The sequence below is a fragment of the Strix aluco genome, chromosome 4 (assembly GCF_031877795.1).
Source record: "Strix aluco isolate bStrAlu1 chromosome 4, bStrAlu1.hap1, whole genome shotgun sequence".
NCBI classification, from domain to species: Eukaryota; Metazoa; Chordata; class Aves; order Strigiformes; family Strigidae; genus Strix; species Strix aluco.
This window is the reverse complement of record NC_133934.1, coordinates 105,674,007-105,692,032: the sequence shown is the minus strand read 5'-3', so window position 1 is coordinate 105,692,032 and position 18,026 is coordinate 105,674,007. Positions and strand designations below refer to the sequence as shown.

General features: G+C 49.7%; 1 protein-coding gene across 3 annotated transcripts in view; it reads left to right on the top strand.

Annotated features, from left to right (window-relative positions):
- LTBP2 (latent transforming growth factor beta binding protein 2) overlaps positions 1-18,026 on the top strand; it is a 73,850-nt gene that overhangs the window by 18,222 nt on the left and 37,602 nt on the right. For all 3 annotated transcript variants that reach the window (XM_074824732.1, XM_074824733.1, XM_074824731.1), the window contains exons 4-5: positions 15,622-15,803; positions 17,066-17,236. In XM_074824732.1, coding sequence (XP_074680833.1) covers positions 15,622-15,803; positions 17,066-17,236 — 353 coding nt within the window. The remainder of the gene's footprint in view (positions 1-15,621; positions 15,804-17,065; positions 17,237-18,026) is intronic.

Genomic DNA, 18,026 nt, shown 5'->3' with positions numbered 1-18,026 from the left:
CTGGAGTTCAGTTCACTGTCAAGTCTGAGAGGAGCAGCTTGGGTTTTCCAGTCCTTGGTCTCCTCCTGGATAAGGATGGGTTGTGCTACTGGGACCCTGACTTCTTCTAGTCAGCCTGCCATGATCCCACAGCAGCTGGCTTGCTTGTCAGTAAGGAAGAGGTGGAAGAAGCTCTCAGGTAGCTCAGTGGATGGAGAACACTAGTGGTTCCAGGTCAGTGATTGTGAGAAGACAAACAACTAGTCCCCAACCTCCCTGCACATTCGCACTGCTAACAAGGAAGAGTTGTGCAAGAGTGGGAGCTTATAGAACTCTAAGCCTCATCTTGCTGTGCCAAGACAGGAAACCAATCCTCACATACGTGAATTTGCTTTCTTCTTTTGTTTATTTGTGTGTATGTTGGCTTTGTTTGTGTTTGTTTGTATGGAGGTAGCAATCAGAAGCTCTGAAGTCATGCACTAGAACAGTGCTGTATTAGATGACATATAAATATGCAAGAAAAACCATGAATCCTCCCCAGAGATCTGTTCTCTAAGCAGAGGTGGGGTTGCTTTTGGTTTCAGTGTGTTCTAAAGCAAGTGTTCAGAGAGAGTTAGGAGAGCAGCCTCCTGGGTTATTCAGGAACTGCGTGGACCAAAATATTCACCACTTGCCTGAATGGTGGGTCAGCTTTAAAATGATTTCTCATCCTCAGCTAGTTGGACTTGCTGCTTATGATGAATGCCCCTTCATTGTGGAGAGTATCCTGGTCTGGAAGTAGGAAGTCTTTGGGAGCCTGCAGAAGCCCATAAAGCCTTGGTGAAGAGCATGACCAGGCAGCTGCCTGTTTTCATGGCCCTGTTTCTGGCACATATGCTCAGGCTCTCCAGAGCTCATGGCTGGAAGCAGAATCAGCAATGCCTTCTGTGGCTTCTCTGTCAGGGGAGCCCAGGAAGCACAACTGTGACAGCACAAGATAAATTAGCGTCAGTCTTCTGCCTCAGCCTTGGTGAGAAGTAGCAGCTCCTTGAACAACAGGGTCATACACAACTGGTGGTTTGTATTTGTACTGGTGGTTTGTATTTGCACCTGGCAGATGTGAAGGTTAGCAAATGGATCTGTGGGCATTCCCAGTGTAGCTGTCATAGATCCATTTGTGGGCATGCTGGCAGTCCTGGGAAGACATGGACATGGGTGTCAGGGTGCTGCACTGTTACACATAGCCATCGGTGCCTCTGTTTGGGGACGTACCAGGGAAGAATCACTTCATCCTTGGCTCGCTCATACAGTGCACATTATCTCTTCTTCCTGGGACTAAAAGATGATGACATACCCAGCCTTATCTGAGCTCAGCACTTGCTCAGGGGAAGACATGGCTAGGAGAAGGGCAGCTCTGGGTTTACTTTGCTGACACCAAAGCTGATAATGCTCAAGCTTTCATCCCTTAAAATACAGTCTGAGCAATGACTACCACTTCCCAAGTCCCTTCAGCAGGCCGTGGCTCAGTGGAGGTTTAGAGTTGGGTGTCTGAGGGAGCCTGTGGGCACTTGTTAGCTGCTGCAGAAGCTGGGAGGCCCCCACGCTGTGCTGCTTGGAACAGGGAGTGCTCCTGAGAGCAAAATCCTGGGGGTGTTAGAGGCCCTCCCAGCATGGACTAGCTGCAAATCCTCCATCTTCTTGATCTCAGCCTGAATCTCTGCCCAGGGAAGCATAGCCCCGACAGATGATTCTGCGGGTGGAGCTGCACCTCAGCCCAGAAGCCTAGCTAAATGGAAACAGCTTTGTTTTCCTAAGGCTGGAGTATCAGCAGAATTCCTCTTTATTTAGCAGGGAGTGGAAAGGTCTTGCACCCCTGTGCCTCACTGTTGGGATGGATGGCCAGCTGCCTCTGACTCTGGGCAGCGTGCAAGGAGGGTCCTGCCGCTGCCACCCAAGAAGGTCCCTCCTGCAGGAGCGCTGGGCATAAATCTGTAACCAGCATCTATGCAAGGGAGCTGTGCTGCCCAGATGGGATGTGTGTGCTGGACGAGGGCTGCCTAGGAAGCAAGACATCCTTCCTCTTCACAGAAAAGAAGAGATGACTGGGACCTGCAAAGCATTTCCCAGCAACCCAGGCAAGGGAAGAGGACATAGCTGTGGTAGAAGGTGCTGAGACACTGTGCAGACAGCTTAATGCAGCTAAGCTCTTGAGGGCAGGGAGCTTCCTCTGAGAGGGCTCTGTTACAGCAAGGCAGTTGCTGGGAGTTGCCTGGTGTTTTCAGGGTGGAAAAGGAAGAAGGCTAAGTTGCAACTTGCCCGCCCCACTGACTCCTGATCTCAGAGCCTCCTCTCCAGCAGCCTGGAGGAGACATCTCCTCCCTTCCTGACAGCCCTTGAGGAGTTGTGGCAAGTGGTCCTGGCCTAGGGACACTGGGAGCCTCATGCCAGCAAGGAGACTCTGCCAAAAATCTCTATTCTCTCTTCTGGAAGCAAAGAATGAGAACAGCAGGGAGCAAGCAGGAGGCAGGATCTTGGGTGTGTGGCAGAGGTTGCTGGATGTAGAAAGTAACATTTCCCCCCATTTGAAAATTGGCTGAAACCAGCTCCCATTCTGGTTGCAGTCAAATGTCTAACATGGTCCATTGCAAAGGAAAGTGGAGCCCATGGGTGGATGTAAAGCTTTCCACCCTGGGGCGGTCCCTCAAAATATAACATTGAGAACTGTGACTTGACAAAATGAGCTTGATTAGCTTGTTGTCAGTGAGAAATAGCAGATAAAATAAAAATTCATTGCAAGATCACTTGCTTTTTAAAGATGCTGCTCCAAATAGAGACAGATTTGTCTTAATTGTTGAAGCAGGATCTGGACCCTCCTGTCTTGCCAGCTTTCCACATCTGTGAGAAAAAGGGGAGCTTTCTTACTGCCTTACTTGGGTTGCTGCTGGGTGTCCAGGAGGTCTATACTAGCCACATACCTACTGAACACACCTCCTGCTCTTCTGCTCACTTATGACTCTCACTCACTTTACATGTATGAGGGTTACAATTTGTTAATACCCAAATAGTAGAGAAAATAAAGTATAAGCGCATTCCCATGGCATGGGCTGTGGCAGTTTTTCTACTTTGCTTGGGATGGGACCAGACCAGGAGATCCATAGTGCATGACATTGAATTCCTGAGGTAAAACACTGGTGCCAGCCTTGCCTTCTGCCACTTCTGCGTCCTTGTGCTCGTTACTTGAATGGCATATTTTCCCAATACAGATAAGCCCTAATTGCAGCTTTCTAAGGTGCTTCCATTTGGCAATATAGTTTTCACAAGGTGGCCAAACATTTACATTCCTAGATCCAGAGCCAACTTTGAGTAGATATCTGAGACCTTGTTAAAAAATTGAAACTAAAAAGCCAGTGCCAGTCTGTGTGAGAATATGTGAAAGGAGATTCCACTCAAGGCAATGAGATCTCCATAAGCTCCAAATCTCGACCCCTCTCCTGCTTTGACATAGTTTCAACCCTTGGCAAGCTGACTGGGAAGCCTAAAGGAAAAACTCAAGGTACCCAAGAGGAGCATAAATGTCATTTTTCTTATATAAAAATACTTCTATTTTTAAATTACCTGATATACCTTCTCTAGCCTGGCACCAGATACAGTTGCTCTACTTTCTAGTGTTTTAAAGCTGTCAGCACCATTCTGGTTTATGTGTTTTATGTATTTACTTTCTAGGGGTTGCATACGCTTCAGAGCAGCAGGAGGATAACTGGCTTTTCAGGCTCCTTTTAAACTCCAAATATGGTCTTTACATTAGGCCTTGTTCTTCTGCACCTCCTTAGGAGCCATTCCTATAGCTTAATTCAGCCTCTAGGCTTTGGAAGAAAACATTCAAATGCATTTTTCCTTCTAACTGAAAGAAAAATGCTGCTACTGTCAGCTTAGTCTGAGACTACATGCGGGAGAGCAGGGTGCAGGGCAAATGCATTGTACATGTGGTAGGTGAGGTAGTACAGAAAATCCAATTTATAGCCTATTTTATATACTATACATATATCATTTGGGACATTTATGACAATACAATTTATATAGCAGTTGTATAAAAAAAGATGTTAGAAGAGCACTAAGGCCACATGATCAAATGCTGGAGAGTTTTTCCCTAATGCCTGAATTAGGATTGTCATCCAGCTTGCTTTCAGCTCCCTTGTGCATATGGATTACACTGCAGTTTCTCATACCTGACCGTATGCTACCTTATTTGGTTTAAGCTGGTACTTAAGCAAAATCAAAGCTGTTCTCTGTGGTTTCAAGTGTTTTCCATAAATCACCAAGTGCTGGCAGGACACGAGGGATGAATTGGAGCTGATTTGGTACAAGGAGCAGTTGAAATGGAGATGTAGAAGCTCCGTATAAAATATGCACATTCTCCTCTGCTTTCTTCAGAAACATACCAAGAAATGTTGCCCTGAGTACTTGGTGCTGGATGGGATTGGTACCCAGCTCTCTGCACACACTTCCGTGGAGAGTCTCTTCAGGAACATGCAGAAACTGAACATATAGGCAGGAATTAAGAAGAGATTCAGGCTGGAAAAATATTATCTGTTACAACTGAAGGGAAAAAATTCTCCATGGGAGAAAGAAATCTGGAAGAAGGAGAGGCTGAGATTTTGCAGAATAGGAGTGAACAGCAAATTAGGCAGCAAAGAGTAATGTGGTGTGGCTGCATATGAGAGACCAGCAGTGCTTAGGACTTTGGAGGCAAAAGACCCGAGTCGCATGGGTTTTTTTCCTGTGCACCCCAGGGTCCTACACTGAGTCAAGGTATTCTTTATTGCCAGAAAAGATTTTGACAAATTGGAAGGAATTCTGAGAACTACAAAAGGAGGGAGGGAGGGAGGGAGGGAGGGAGCTGAGGGGAATGGTTAACAGACCCACATCTGCAAAACTGAGCCAAACACTGGCCTTGGAGGATGGGGAGCATACTTGGAGGCTGAGGCTATCTGGAGGGGGCAGACAGGGTGTATTAGGTTGCCTGTAGCCTTGGCAGGATGGCCATGCTAATTTTTCAGCTACGAGGCTTTCTACAACAGCAAAGTGCCAAACTCTTCCAGAGATGTAATGACAGGTTGATAATGACACTGGAGCTCTGCCTTCTCCATCACTTTGGAGCTGTACTGCTTATGAGCTGGAGCCCAGGCGCTGCCAAGGCAGGCGCAGTCTTTCTGCCTGCTCCGGATCCCTTCCCACCAGGGTTGCCATGAAACCTGCTCCTCCCTGCTGGTCCTTGGTGTGGATACTGAAGGCCACGTGGGAGAGGTGTGGGAGCAGATTCATGGTCATGGTACCCCTGGAAGCACTGGCTTTGCCACAAGGCATCATGCATACATGGTTGGGACTGCTCCTGGTCCCTAGCCAGGTTCTAGTCTTCTGGCTAGTGAGCAACTGGAGAGATGGAGCCAGTGAAGTACTGTACAGAATAAAAATCATTGGGATACTCGTTCTCCAGTCCCTGGCAGGGCTGAGACTTCAAGAGTGGGCAGCAAAGTGTCACATCCCAACATAGCTCCCATGGCTTGAGTGCTGCAGGTGAGGGAATCCTATGTGTGGCTGGGGATGGAGAGATGTGAGGAGACCTAACTACATCGAGCTAATAGACCCAAAGGCCAGGGTGTCCTGCTGGGTGTTCAACCATTATTTTAGCTTAAAATATGTCTTAGATCTACAGTGTTCCCAGGGTGAGTGGGAGACCTCCCAGCATCTCCTGCTGTAGATGAAAAGCCTCCTCTTCTCCAGATGAGAGGACTACACACATCTCTCCACCCTGTTGCTCTCACGCCCTCTGTGTGTATGTCTGTGCAGCCTCAAGCTCTTCACCCAACTCACATGCCTGGGATGAGAGAGGCTTTGCCTGCCCTCTCTATGTCCCGTGTAAAGCTGGGGGCAGGCAGCTGGCTCCCCCCACTCCCCGGGGTGCATGTGGGAGTGAGGATGAATAGGCTAAAGTGTTTTTTCAGGGCTTTGAAGTTGGCAGCCTGGTGAAGGGGGTGAGTGTTGCTAGTCAACAAGATGGAAATGAAACTCAAGACTGCTTGTTTTCTCCCTGCTGTACGGGGGAGACAAGTGACCTCCCCACAGCTGGTGGTGAACTTTTCTGACTGACGCCTCTGCAGCAGGTTTCATTAGATGGGGACCAGGTCCTCAGCTAGCAGTTGTTGTGACTTGTGGACACAGGGGGCCCTGTGGGCTGGAGATCTCAGTGTGCTTGTGGGCACAAGGGCAGGTTGATATGTTTTCCTCTCCTCTTGCGTGCCTCTGCCCTAAATACAGGTCCTTCCCCTGCCAGGCAGAACCCTGTTCCTCACTGTACTGGGGAGCACAGCAGGTAGGAGAGGGGCAGCATTGCCATGGCTGGTGGTGGTGGCTGAACCCTTTGTGGGATGGTCACGTTGCACAGTGGACAACACAGCGCTCCAACTGTGCCAACATCTTATGCCTGGTTTTGTAATGGTGCTTGTAATGGTGCAAAAGCTGTGGCCATGGGGTGATGTCTGCAGTAAGATGGTGACACTGATGGAGATCTTCATGTGATGGCAGCCATTAGGACACTTCTGAATGGCTCTCTTCTCACCAAGGTGTGAGAGTGGCTTTGTGACTGCATTTGGCAGTAGTGCCATGCCATTGATCGTGCTGCTGAATGCCAGCCCCTGCATGTAGGCAGGGGAGCCAACTGGAGCAGCTCTTTCACTGCTTCAGCCTGATGGAGCGTGCTGCTGAGCTGGGGAGAGGAGGGCTGCACAGCCGCCTGTCTCGCCTGCCACTCACCACACATGCCACAGGCCAGCCTGGGCAGTTCTGCCAGAGGGGTGGTAGCTCGCCTGGCCTCCCTCTCCCTCTAAATCCCTGTTTTAGTCTATGGAGTGTGCAAGGTTTGGCCCAGATGTGGCATCTGTAATCGAGTAACCTGGCTTGGTTCCTCTGCTGGCTCCATTTGAAGCTCAGAGTGGTTGCAGGCTGCATTTTGATTTTTCTAGGAGGCATTGACCTGCACTTAGGCTCCGGAGACAGGCAGATTGCAAACAGCTCCTCATCACACTTGACATCTGGAAATCACGGTTCTGGCCATTTTGTGGGTCAGCACTAAGGTCTGATGGATCCCCCAAGGGGCACAATCTGCTTCTGGTGACAGCCTGGTGCCATGCCCTTGCTCAGGGCATGTTTCTGCAGCCTTGCTGGGCCAGGCAGGTGCTGTTCCCATGCTTGGAGAGCTGGACTTCTTCCAGGGAGTCAGTTGCTCACTCCCTAATATATGAGAGCAAAGAAGAGCACTTGCAGAGGGGTGGGTGGCATGTGCGGCACGTGTGGCAATGGAAGGGCATTTAATGTTAGCAGAGAGCTGTGCAGAGACGTGTGCGCAGCCACTTTGACTAAGGAGCAAATTAGACCCCCAGAGACTGGTTCAAAAGAACCTGTTAGCTGTCTATGTGCTTAGAGAGGTTCACTTATACAGTGTCTGGCAACTCCTGAGCAGATAAAAATAGAGTTCACAGTCCATCTCCTTCTCCCTCTTTGTTCTCATGCACTACACTGCAGGCTGGAAGCCAGCTCCGGTGACCCTACAGCACTGGCACTGCTTTGGGGGCCAGAGGAAGGAAGATGTCAGGGGTGTCATGGTAGTGGTGGAGGGACTGAGCTTGGTGGCATGGGGCAGACACCTGGTGACTTTACTGTCCCACGGTTGCACATTTGTTGCTGTGGTTTATAGTGAGAGATCCAGAGAAACCTCAGCCAGCCACTGGCACATATGTCGGTCAGAGTAGGGAGCTGGAGTTACCACTGCAAGGTGGCACAGGAGAGAGCCCAAAGTGAGAACCATGTGGGTGGGCTCTGTGACAGCCCCTTGATAGGGGGGTGAGTGAGGGATAGTGGTGGCATCTGAGTGCTGGACTGATGTGGCTCCTGGGCACATACCAGTGACATTGACTGTGCATGTGGGGCAGGGAGCTTGGCACAGCCCTTGCCCTTGCAGCCCCACTTTGGCAGTGCTCTTTGTGCCCAGGGCAAGGCCCACAGGGGCTCTCAAGGTCTTGCAGGGTAGGGAGAATTTGGATGACTCCCTTCCTGCTTGCCTTATGACCTGACTGTGTGAGCTGTGCCTGTGGCACTACGAGGTGTCAGGTGAACATGTGAGGGGACACCTTGGCAGCTGAGAACTGTTGTGGTAAGCAGTAGGGTCGCCACTCGCCTTGATGTCCACATGACGGTCCGGGCCTGTATCTGGAGTCCCATCTGGCATGAGATCTGGCTGCAGGTGACTGAATTGGACACAAAGGCACCTGGATGGTCGTTCCTGTGGCCTTCATGCTACGCAGGTCCTCAGCCGGGAAGGTCTCCTGCCTGGGGGAGGCTGGTGGCTGCTTCTCCTGGGGAGGAGAACTTCCCTTGCCTTCCACCAAACCTTGGGAAGCTGAGGTCTTTGAACTTAGGTGTCTTCCTCACTTGCACAGGGAGTACCAGGGCTGAAGGCAGCCACAGGAGGGACAGTGGGAAGCCTGAAGTGGGCAGGTTTCAGAGCTAACTCTGCTGCTCATAGGGATAATAAACTGAGCCAGGATTTATGGACGTAATGTGGGTGGGCTTGAAGTCAGGTGCCTTGTATGGTGTGGTTTCCCCCTTCCTCCCTGAGTCCTAACAGAGCTGTCTTCCTTGTCAACATGTTTGTGAGCTAATTGATAATAAACTTGAGTGCTCTCTAAGCAATGCCTCTCCTGTGCTCTGGGGCCTGCAGACTGAGCCATGAATCTCGTCTGCCTGCTGAGGAACCTGTTCGGAGTCCAAGAAAGGGGAAGTTTCTGGTCTGCGGTCAATTTGCTGCTTTCCAAGGCTGGCTGCTTCTCTCTTCCCCTGTAGACACAGACGCTGGTGTTGAGGCTGCCCATTCTTCTGCAATGCTTTAGTGGAAAATCAGCAACTGCTGAGCATTACAAAGGGGGAAGTGAATCACTGATTTTGGTCCCTGTGGCCCCAAGCGGAGAGGGCATCTAGCCAAAGGGACAGGCAAACGGACAAGACAGACACCGAGTATATTGTTCGGCATTTAAAAACCAGGGGAGAACCCGCCTGTTGTCCTGGCAGGTTATCAGGGGCTGAGCATGACTCAGCCCCCGTCCTGGCTGAGCCCTCTCGCCTTGGAGCTGCGAGCGCAGGCTGCGGACTGGAGGAGCTGGGGCAGACTTACCAGTGCTGCAGTGGCTCCCCTCCGTGGGACCCTGCTGCCAGCCCCGTGGGCCCTCTCTGGGTGGCTGGAGACAGCAGGCTGGTTATATTTGGAGAGATGGAGCTTGTCGAGCTCAGGCCCTGGGATGGGGGTTTCTGGAGCCTAGGAAGACGGTTCTTTCACTGAGGGCCACTTATTTTCATCTTTGTTTTGGCCAGTGCTGTCCCACTCTGTTGTTTCCCTCTATGGTCTCTATCCTCTCTCCCTGATGCTCAGCAGGGTGCAGATTTGTTTCCAGCTGGAAGAGTGACTTTCCAATTTTCATCTGACCAGCCCTTGCCTTGTCTGGGGTTAGCACCCCTCTCCACTGACTGCACTGTCCAGGGTTCACGCTTTCCACAATGCCTCGGGCCATCCACCCTGCTATGGTCAGTCAGGCTTTGGCTGGGAAGAGGGCGAGGCAGGTTGGATGAAAAACCAGAAATACTCCTGTGGCACTTGGCTCTTCTATGCAAACACAAAAACACCATTTCCTAGCTCGCTAGCTATCTGGCCAAAGTCAACAGTTGGATGCAGAGTGGCTGATAGAAGCTAAATCCAGGAAAGACTGAGGTGTTGCTGCTGGGGAGAGGGAAGTGCTTTGAAGAGTTTGCCACCTTTGCCTCCAGTCCCAGGGAAAATGCCTGGCCTTGGGTCACTAAGAGAAGCCATAGCTGTATGCCCACCTGGATTCCCTGTGGCTTTTGCTTACCCAGAGAACCATGATCATCAAAAGTGATCAGAGATTTGAAAAATTATTTCTAGATATAGTGGGTTAGAAAAACAGTATTGTTTTCTGGACCCCGTGGTCTTGGTGATTTAGACTTGGTTATTGTGATTCTGTGTACTTAGTCTTGAAATTGTAGGCTTTAAAAAAACCCCGTGGTTGATTCAGAAAACAGCAGTCCTCATGTTCATCTGTGTGGTTGCTGGGAGCCTGCCAGCTCAGTCTTCTACTTGCTGTCCTCAGCAGGGTGAGAGATACCACTCACCTCCTCTGGGCAGGGAACAGGCACCTTGCAGGTTCATCTGAGACTAGGCAGGAGAGCCATTGTATTCGGGGAATACAAGATTTTTGTACCTTCTCTAGGCTCCTGTCTCTAAAGTAAATATAGAGCAGAGTGTAACTGGTAATAAAACCTATTTAAAATAAAGCGTTTATACACAGACAAAGGTGCAGTGGCAGGTGTGCAGCTCCCTTGCTGGATGTCATACAGGTGTCATTTGGATCCTGCAGGGATGTGTAGCACTAGAACGTAAGGGGTCAGGTCTCCCTCAGTTCCCCTGACTTCTCGCATGTGTCCTTGGGGGCTTAATGGGAGCCCAGGTCCTTGACCTGCATCTCAGAAGAGGGCAGCTACAAGTGCATGGTGGGTAGTTTTGAACTGCTGAAGATGTGGGTCAGTCTGTCTGCACAGCTCTCTCCCATCCCCAATCTCTTTACACTTTAATTAGCACCTAATATCTATAGGAGTGAAACTTTCCACATGCCAGTGACTGAGGCCTCTCAGCCATCTGGCTGGCAGAGATCAGCAGGAGCACACACATCCATGCTCCTGGAAGGAGAACACTGCTCCATCTACCTTCCCTCCTTGACCTGTGTTTTCCCCTGGACTGCTGGTGCTGTTAGCCAGACACCACAGAGGCGGGCACCCCAGGACAGCCCAGAAGGAGAGGTGTCCTAGGAGTCTGCATGCTGTTTCTGCCCCACAGGCTGTGCCTGACATGGAGAAAGCTGTCAGCAGCTCTGACGGATGAAGAGCAGGGAAACCAGCTGCTTGGCAGGCGGTCGCCTATAAAGAAAGAGACCACTGCCTCTTTGCAGAGATCTGTGCTGGCCATGTGCCTGGCTGGAAGAGTGGAAGTGAGTAATACCATGCTGAGGGAGGCTGTAAGACTGAATGAATGTGAAGCCCTGGGACTTAAAGTATCCTGGAACATAGTGCTTGAGGTGTCAACCTCCTCTGCCTCTTCAGTGCCTCTTCCCTGAGCAGGTGGAGGCATGGAGAGTGGTAACACAAGTTCCCCACTCTGCTGATTTGGAGCCGCCCCATTTGTTTTCCATCCTTGCTCTTACCCCTAGGACAGCCACACCAGCTAGAAAACTTGTGGCAATGCAGATCCCTGGGAACTGGACAAGCTCCAGCCATATATTAAGATCCACCAAATGGTTAGGGGTTGCTAATGCCTTCTGGCCAGGTCTGTACTGATGTGGTGAGCTCAGGTTCATTTCCTGAGACCCTTCAAGCAAGTCAGTCCCCATCTGCCCAGTGTAGACTGACTCTGAAGGTTTGGAGGGGAAAAGCTCTGTTTTGTGTTCCCTGACTATGAGCCAGCTGTTTGGCGTGACTTGGGGATGGATTGGGACTGACAAACTGAGATGGAAAGATGCCTTTTGCCATTGATTTCTGTGGCCTGGGGTAGGATGGTGTTACTCAACTCAGTCCACAAATCCCAGAGCTCATCTGCCTAGAATAGAACCAAATAAACAAATTAATTCAAAGCAAATCTGCCTCCCTGCACTGTGACACACACTGGAATGCTTTGCCAACAGGATCTCAGTAGGATGGCTTTTCCTCAAGTGTTGCAAGCCATGGAGTAATGTTTCTCCTCCGTTTTCCTTTGTGAAGTTGGCACTGCCCCTTGCAGTAAGCACATATAATCCACTTTTCTTTGTAACTGAAATGCTAGTGATGGTTTTATTTAAAGCCCCTCACATGTTAGGTTTTGGTTTTTTTATATTTTTACAAAATATGATGATCCTGGGAATGACATGAGTTGTCCCTAAAGCCAAGGGGTGGAATTCCTTCAGGCAGGCAAAGAGCAGCACCCAGCCAAGCCCTGCTACTTGCATGTAGCATGCTCCCTTCCTCAAGGATAGATATGATGTGAGTATTTTCAAGCACTAGAGCTGATGTTTCCCTGTCTTACTCCACCAGTCACCTTCACCCAGTGAGTCTTCAGAACTCAGGGCTGAAGCTGCCCTCAAGTGACCAGCACTAGGACAGTGAGTGCTGCTGGGCTGGGGAACTCTCTCTTCTTTTCCTTGGGGTGCTTCCATCTATGCAGTGCAAGACCTTGGAACCCCAGCCACGTTCACCCATAGGACTATGCTTGGGGTCTTTCACCAAAGATCAGAGGATAAATGTGCCTGATCTTCCAGGGCTTAGTAGCTCTCACCTAGCCTCCCTAGAGCTCCATACGGCTTTTCCTTTGACACTAACAAAACCAGCAGTAGCACACCAGGTAACAAAGCAGTAGATAAGTAAGCACCAGAAGTTCCTTCACTGGCAGCAGGGCTGAATTAGAGGCTCATAAATGTGTGGGCAGGTCATGCCTGGCTCTTATGGCTGTCAGGGGTAGGTGGTACTCTGCAGAATCTCAGGAGAGCTTTCTGAAAAAGGCTGCTAGGGACTGAGGTAGGACTGAAATAAAGTTCACTTATCTGCAGTTATTCTGGTTAGCCTTGATGATTACTGAAAAACAAACACTGTTTGCTGTCCTTATCTCAGTTTAGATCTTGATTTTAACAAGACAACAAATATTTTTATCAGACTTGCTTTGTCTCCATCCCTGAGTGACCTGTAGCCAGACTCCACTCCAAACACTGCAAAAACCTTCAGCCTGCAAAGCTGGGTGTCTGCCCAGCAGCACGGGTTACCTGTGCTGCTTCTTCTTGGGACTCCTGTTCATGCCTCCTCCCAGCAGCTCAGCCCTCATTTTCAAGGTTTTCCTGCACTAAAAGCAATTAGGTAATGAGTATCTGGACCAGGGACTTCTGTCTCTGGGATAAAACCATCCATTCTTGGATTCCTACTGCTCAAGGCCAGAAGTGATCAATAGATAATAGATAAGCTAAAATTGCCTCCAGGACAGCACAGATTATGCATCTTTATTCAGTTATATTTGCACTGTTCCAGTGATATCTCATTTCCCAGCAGCACACTTTCCTCTCCTGACGCAATGGTATTGGGAGTTGGGAAATCCACTACAGGGGTATTTTTTGCAGAAGGAAAACAGCTATGCTGCTGTATGTGGGCGTGATTTCTAGTAGAGAATAATTTGGCTTTGGTTTGCAGATGTTGTTGTTTCATGGTTTGCCTTTCTTTGTTAGATTACAAGGCTCTTTACACCTGGCGTTTTGTTCCTGTGGAGAAACCTATGCCCTATAATCAGAGCACCTCTTCATCTTCTTTTTGCTAAATTGAAGAGATTGAATACTTTAGGTTTCTTACAGAAAGGCATTTTCGCTAGCCCTCAAATTACTTTTTTCATGTTTTTCCCATATCCTCTCCAGTTTTTCAACATCCCTTAGAAGATGTGACATGCTTCACATCAGAGCTAGATGTGATATTTTAGCATATATACACCCTGCTGTGATGAGGATGTGTAGGGAGGCAAAAATACCTCCTTGTTCCTGCAGTGTTTCACTGCCCTGATGTCAGGGCATTGAACTGACAGTTCATCTTTAATTGCTTGTCATTACCCCTGAAATCTTTTCAGAATTGCTGTTTTACAGGATCATCTCCTTCTATCTGCAGCTGCTGCCTGCATTCCTTCTTCCTAGAAGTGTAATTCTGCATTTGGCTCTATTAAAATCCCATATTGCTTGGATGGATTTGCCCTCCGCAGTGATCCAAACTGTTCTGTGTGATTGCTCTGTTCTCATCACGATACACCACATTGCAAATTTTTGTGTCAGCAGCACACATTATCAATGTCGATCATATGTTTATTTCAAAATAAAAATATTTATTTCCAGATGAAATCCTTGAATCGTGCCAGGCCTCGTACTGATCACCCTGGAACCCATCTAATTCCCTCTCCAGTGACAACTGCTTCTTGTGTTCTGTCACACAGCCAGTTTGTTATTCATTTCACATGTGTCTGATTGACATCGTACTGCCCTGTTTATTTTTTTATCAGAATAACTTGGGCTCTCAGCCTCTTGGTGTGCATGTATGTAATTCTATCAAATTATGAAAATGGACTCCTTTGACAAGAGTCTTTCTCCATAGACCCCATTGACTTCACCACACTTCTATATTCCTTTCCTTTAGTTCCCAATTAATTGACCTGTGCGTCATCTTTTCCATTCTGTTGTTCAGGGCTGATTTCAGGCTTTTTGGCTGACAGTTACTACCTTGTGTATTGCGCTTGACCTGTTTGAATACCAGCACAGCATTAGCTCCCTTTCCATCTCCCCAACTCTTACCATTATTCCAAGCTATCCAAGCCAGGAATGTCAGTGAGCCAGAACTGCTGTCAGCCAACTCTCGTTGGATCATTCAGTCCTGTTGGGTTTAGAAATCTGTGTTCTGTGTAGACACTGTAACACCTCCCCTGTGCCAACTGTGACAGGGAAGATGGTAAAAACCATAAAATGGGATGGACCTATTTGGGCACTTTGGTGGGACAGAGCTAGCCTCTCTGCCCCAGCCATTCAGTCAGAGATGGAGGTGTTGGATAGGGTATGCAGAAGATCTGTCAATGCTTAAGTTTGGTTGCAGAGGAACCCAAGGCAGGAACTTTCAAAGAAACTCAAGGGGCATATGGGCAGCCAACCTGTTTTGGCCCCTGGTGTCCTCACAGGTGGTGCAGGTGAGAGTGAGGGAGACATTTGCTGGTAAACACTCTTGCAGGTTTAGTGCCGTCAGTCAGTAAAAGGGAATGGGAGCAAGTGCAGTAGAGCAAGATGTGCTGATTTCCTGGTTTAATGCAAAGAGCTCTGACTAGCAGTCTATATGGCTTTATAAAAGAATGTAAGTGTGATCTTGTGAGCTGGATGGCTTCTTCATGCTTAGTCCCTAGAAAACACCAAAAGCCATAAATACAGTTACTGCAGAAAGTGGTAACTGCACTTACAAGCTTGAGTTCTCGGTCATTATCTCTTGTTTGAGACTCTCACGGGCAAAGTTTTGTTTATTTGCTTGGTCTGGCTTCTCTTCTGACTGTCTCACTGGTTTTTCAGTGCTCATTTGGCGCTGGGAAGGCAGGTGCTGGGAAAGCTCCCACCATAAGAACAAGTGTATTTGGAGCTGCTTGTGTTTGCTGGGGGAGAGATGTGATGGGGCAAAAAGCAGCCCTTGAGTATGATGGGCAGGCAGAAGTTCTTAAATTCAGCTGGGGTGTCCCTGTGGTGGGGCAGCCTGCTGTGATGGTATGGGGAGGGTATCTTGGTGAGTACTATGCCCTTCCAGGCTCAAGGCATAGGGCATGGTCCTTAGAGTGAAATGGTGCCATCATAATGACTGAAAGCAGGTGAGGAGTGGGACTCTGCTCAGGTAGGCAGAGCTCTGTGTCTGGGTGGTGGCTCAGGCAGCTCAGCAGTGAAGGTTGCCGCAAGGTATCCTGGTGGACAGGCACTGTGGGTCAGCACAGTTACTCGTGAGGAGTATTGGTTCATTTTTTCTCTTCCACAGGACTCAGAGCAGAATTGGCTCTCCTGTCTCCTCCCAGCACACAGGGCCATCACGGACTGTCCGGCGCTACCCAGCCAGCAATGGCCATCTCACCTCTAATGCACTCCCCAATGGGAATGGACATGAGCAGAGCAGCTCTGGGCCACATGCAGTTTCCCAGGAGCACACCTTGTCTGCAAGGGGTAAGGCTTCCAGGGCTGCCACTCTTTTAGGGTATCATGGGGAAGGGCAATGGTGTGACTGGGGATCCCCAAGAAACCCTGGACTCCCCGGACTGTACTACTGGGTGGGATTGAAAGAGAAGGTCAGCATGGGCATTGCTGGGCTTGGCAAAGAAGAGACCCTAGTGAAGGAGGACAGATTAGGGGAGCAAAGTGCTGACAGCAGAGGAGAGAAGCCAGTGGGATGTGACAGATGCCTCCCAGAGGTACTGAACATCACCCCAGCATGCTGCCCTGAAGGCGGATTGCCTCAGTCTGTAGGAACGGTGTCTCCCAGCTTTCTCCTCGGTCTGAGCAGCCCTTGAGGTCAGATTGTGCAACCAGCGACTAGTTCTTCCCTTTGGCTGCCCCCTTGGTGCCTTCTGACAGGAGCAAGGATCCAGGCTGCTAGGACGTGCAGTTGCTGAGCCTCAGCGCCTCCGCAGCTAGGACAGATGCAAATTGTCTTCTGCAGCTTGGCTCTCCCTGAAGCCGTGATTCCCCAAGGAGGCACAATGTGGCATCTCAGCCCTTATGAGTAGGCACATGAACCTGATTGAATCTGTGATCTGAAAGTGGGGATTGAAATGAGGAGAGGTGGGGTTGAGCACAGCAAGGGGGGGCACCCACAGAAATGACTGTCTTGGTGGGCAGGGATGGAGGGCTCTGGTTTTGAGCCAGCTGGTTCATGGTTAAACAATAGTTCTGCCTGTTATCCATTTTCCACAAGACCCTAAGAGCTCTGAGTGCGATTTCTCCCTGTATCTAATGTGAGAATGGTGAAGGACCAGGAGGGGACTTCAGGTAACTGCAGGAGGTCAGGAGGCACTTGTGTAGGGAGACACCGGTTTTCTGATGATCTCTTTGATGGATACCAGTGTTTGTGTGGGAAGCCTTCCAGTGGTTTAAGGGCAGCCAGTCTCCTGGCTACTGACATGGCTGGAGAAGGAATATTGTCTAAAGGAGAAGAATACCCTTTATACTGGAGTTAGTGCATGTATGTCACTTCACAGGCAGTTATGCCACTCTAACTGGGCAGGCAGAGCATACTGCTCACCATTTTTCATGTGTTGACAAACCCTTAATGATGTTGGAGCAGAGGACAGGCTGAAGTGAGCATGGAGAGACACTGCCCCAGGGAGGGCCACAGACCCCTCCTTGCTCTGGGAATGCTTTGGCGGCAAATTACTGGCCCCTGGCCCGGAGATGCTGTTTCCATTTAGCACTATCCTTTTCTTTCATAGGGGCCAACCTGACAGAGAAGATTAGGAAGATAAAAATTGTCTTCACACCCACCATCTGCAAACAGACGTGCCAGAGCGGACGCTGCTACAACAGCTGCGAGAAAGGAGACACCACCACTCTCTATAGCCAAGGGGGACACGACCACGACCCCAAGTCTGGCTTCCGCATCTGTGAGCACCCTGAGGCCCCCAGCCCACCTTCTTGCCTGATCCCCACTCTCCTCCTTCTGCCTTTCCTGCCTCTACAGGCTGAAGCCTTGGGCTGCTATAGGGATGGGAGGAGATGACCTCTCTCAGTGCCTTGGAAGATGTCTCCTGGGGTCTTTGGGGCTTACTCCGTCACTGTCTCTGGGGAAGGAGGACAGAACTTGCCTCATTGCTCTCTTTCCTGGGCAAGCAACTTCTGTTTCCATCCCACCCCAGGTAGAGGGGACGCGTGTGTTTGAGTCAGGCGTGCAGCCAAGCCTCGCCACCCCCTCCTTCTCAGAGCCAGCTCACTGCTTTCATTGGCATCCAGTCTTGGGGCTGACTTTCATCACCTAATTTCCTCCTGTTCTCTCCTTTCACTCACGTGGCAGCCAGGAGAGCTGGCTGCAGGTTGCAAGCTGTTCCTATAAATGGGGCTGCTGAAACCTCTGCTCGCCTTTCAGAGCTGCTGGAATTGCTCATCAGGTCACTGGGATACCCAGCTGTGGGTTGGGCACATCCTCTTGGAGCCAGTTGGTGGAAGCAGCCCTCAGGACCTGGTGGGACTCGTCCTCTGAAAGCCTCTGTGACTCTCAAATTTCTCTAACACTGAGAGAGTGCAAAGTCTGGCTGTTGTGGACACCAACTGATACAGGGTTCATGGGAATTTCTGCCTAGATCCCAGTCCAAAGATGTGTCTCCTCCCCGCAAAACTGGTTGCTGGGCTTGAGCAGATTAACTTGGAGCAGGGTGGGAGCTCATCCCCTGGGATAAA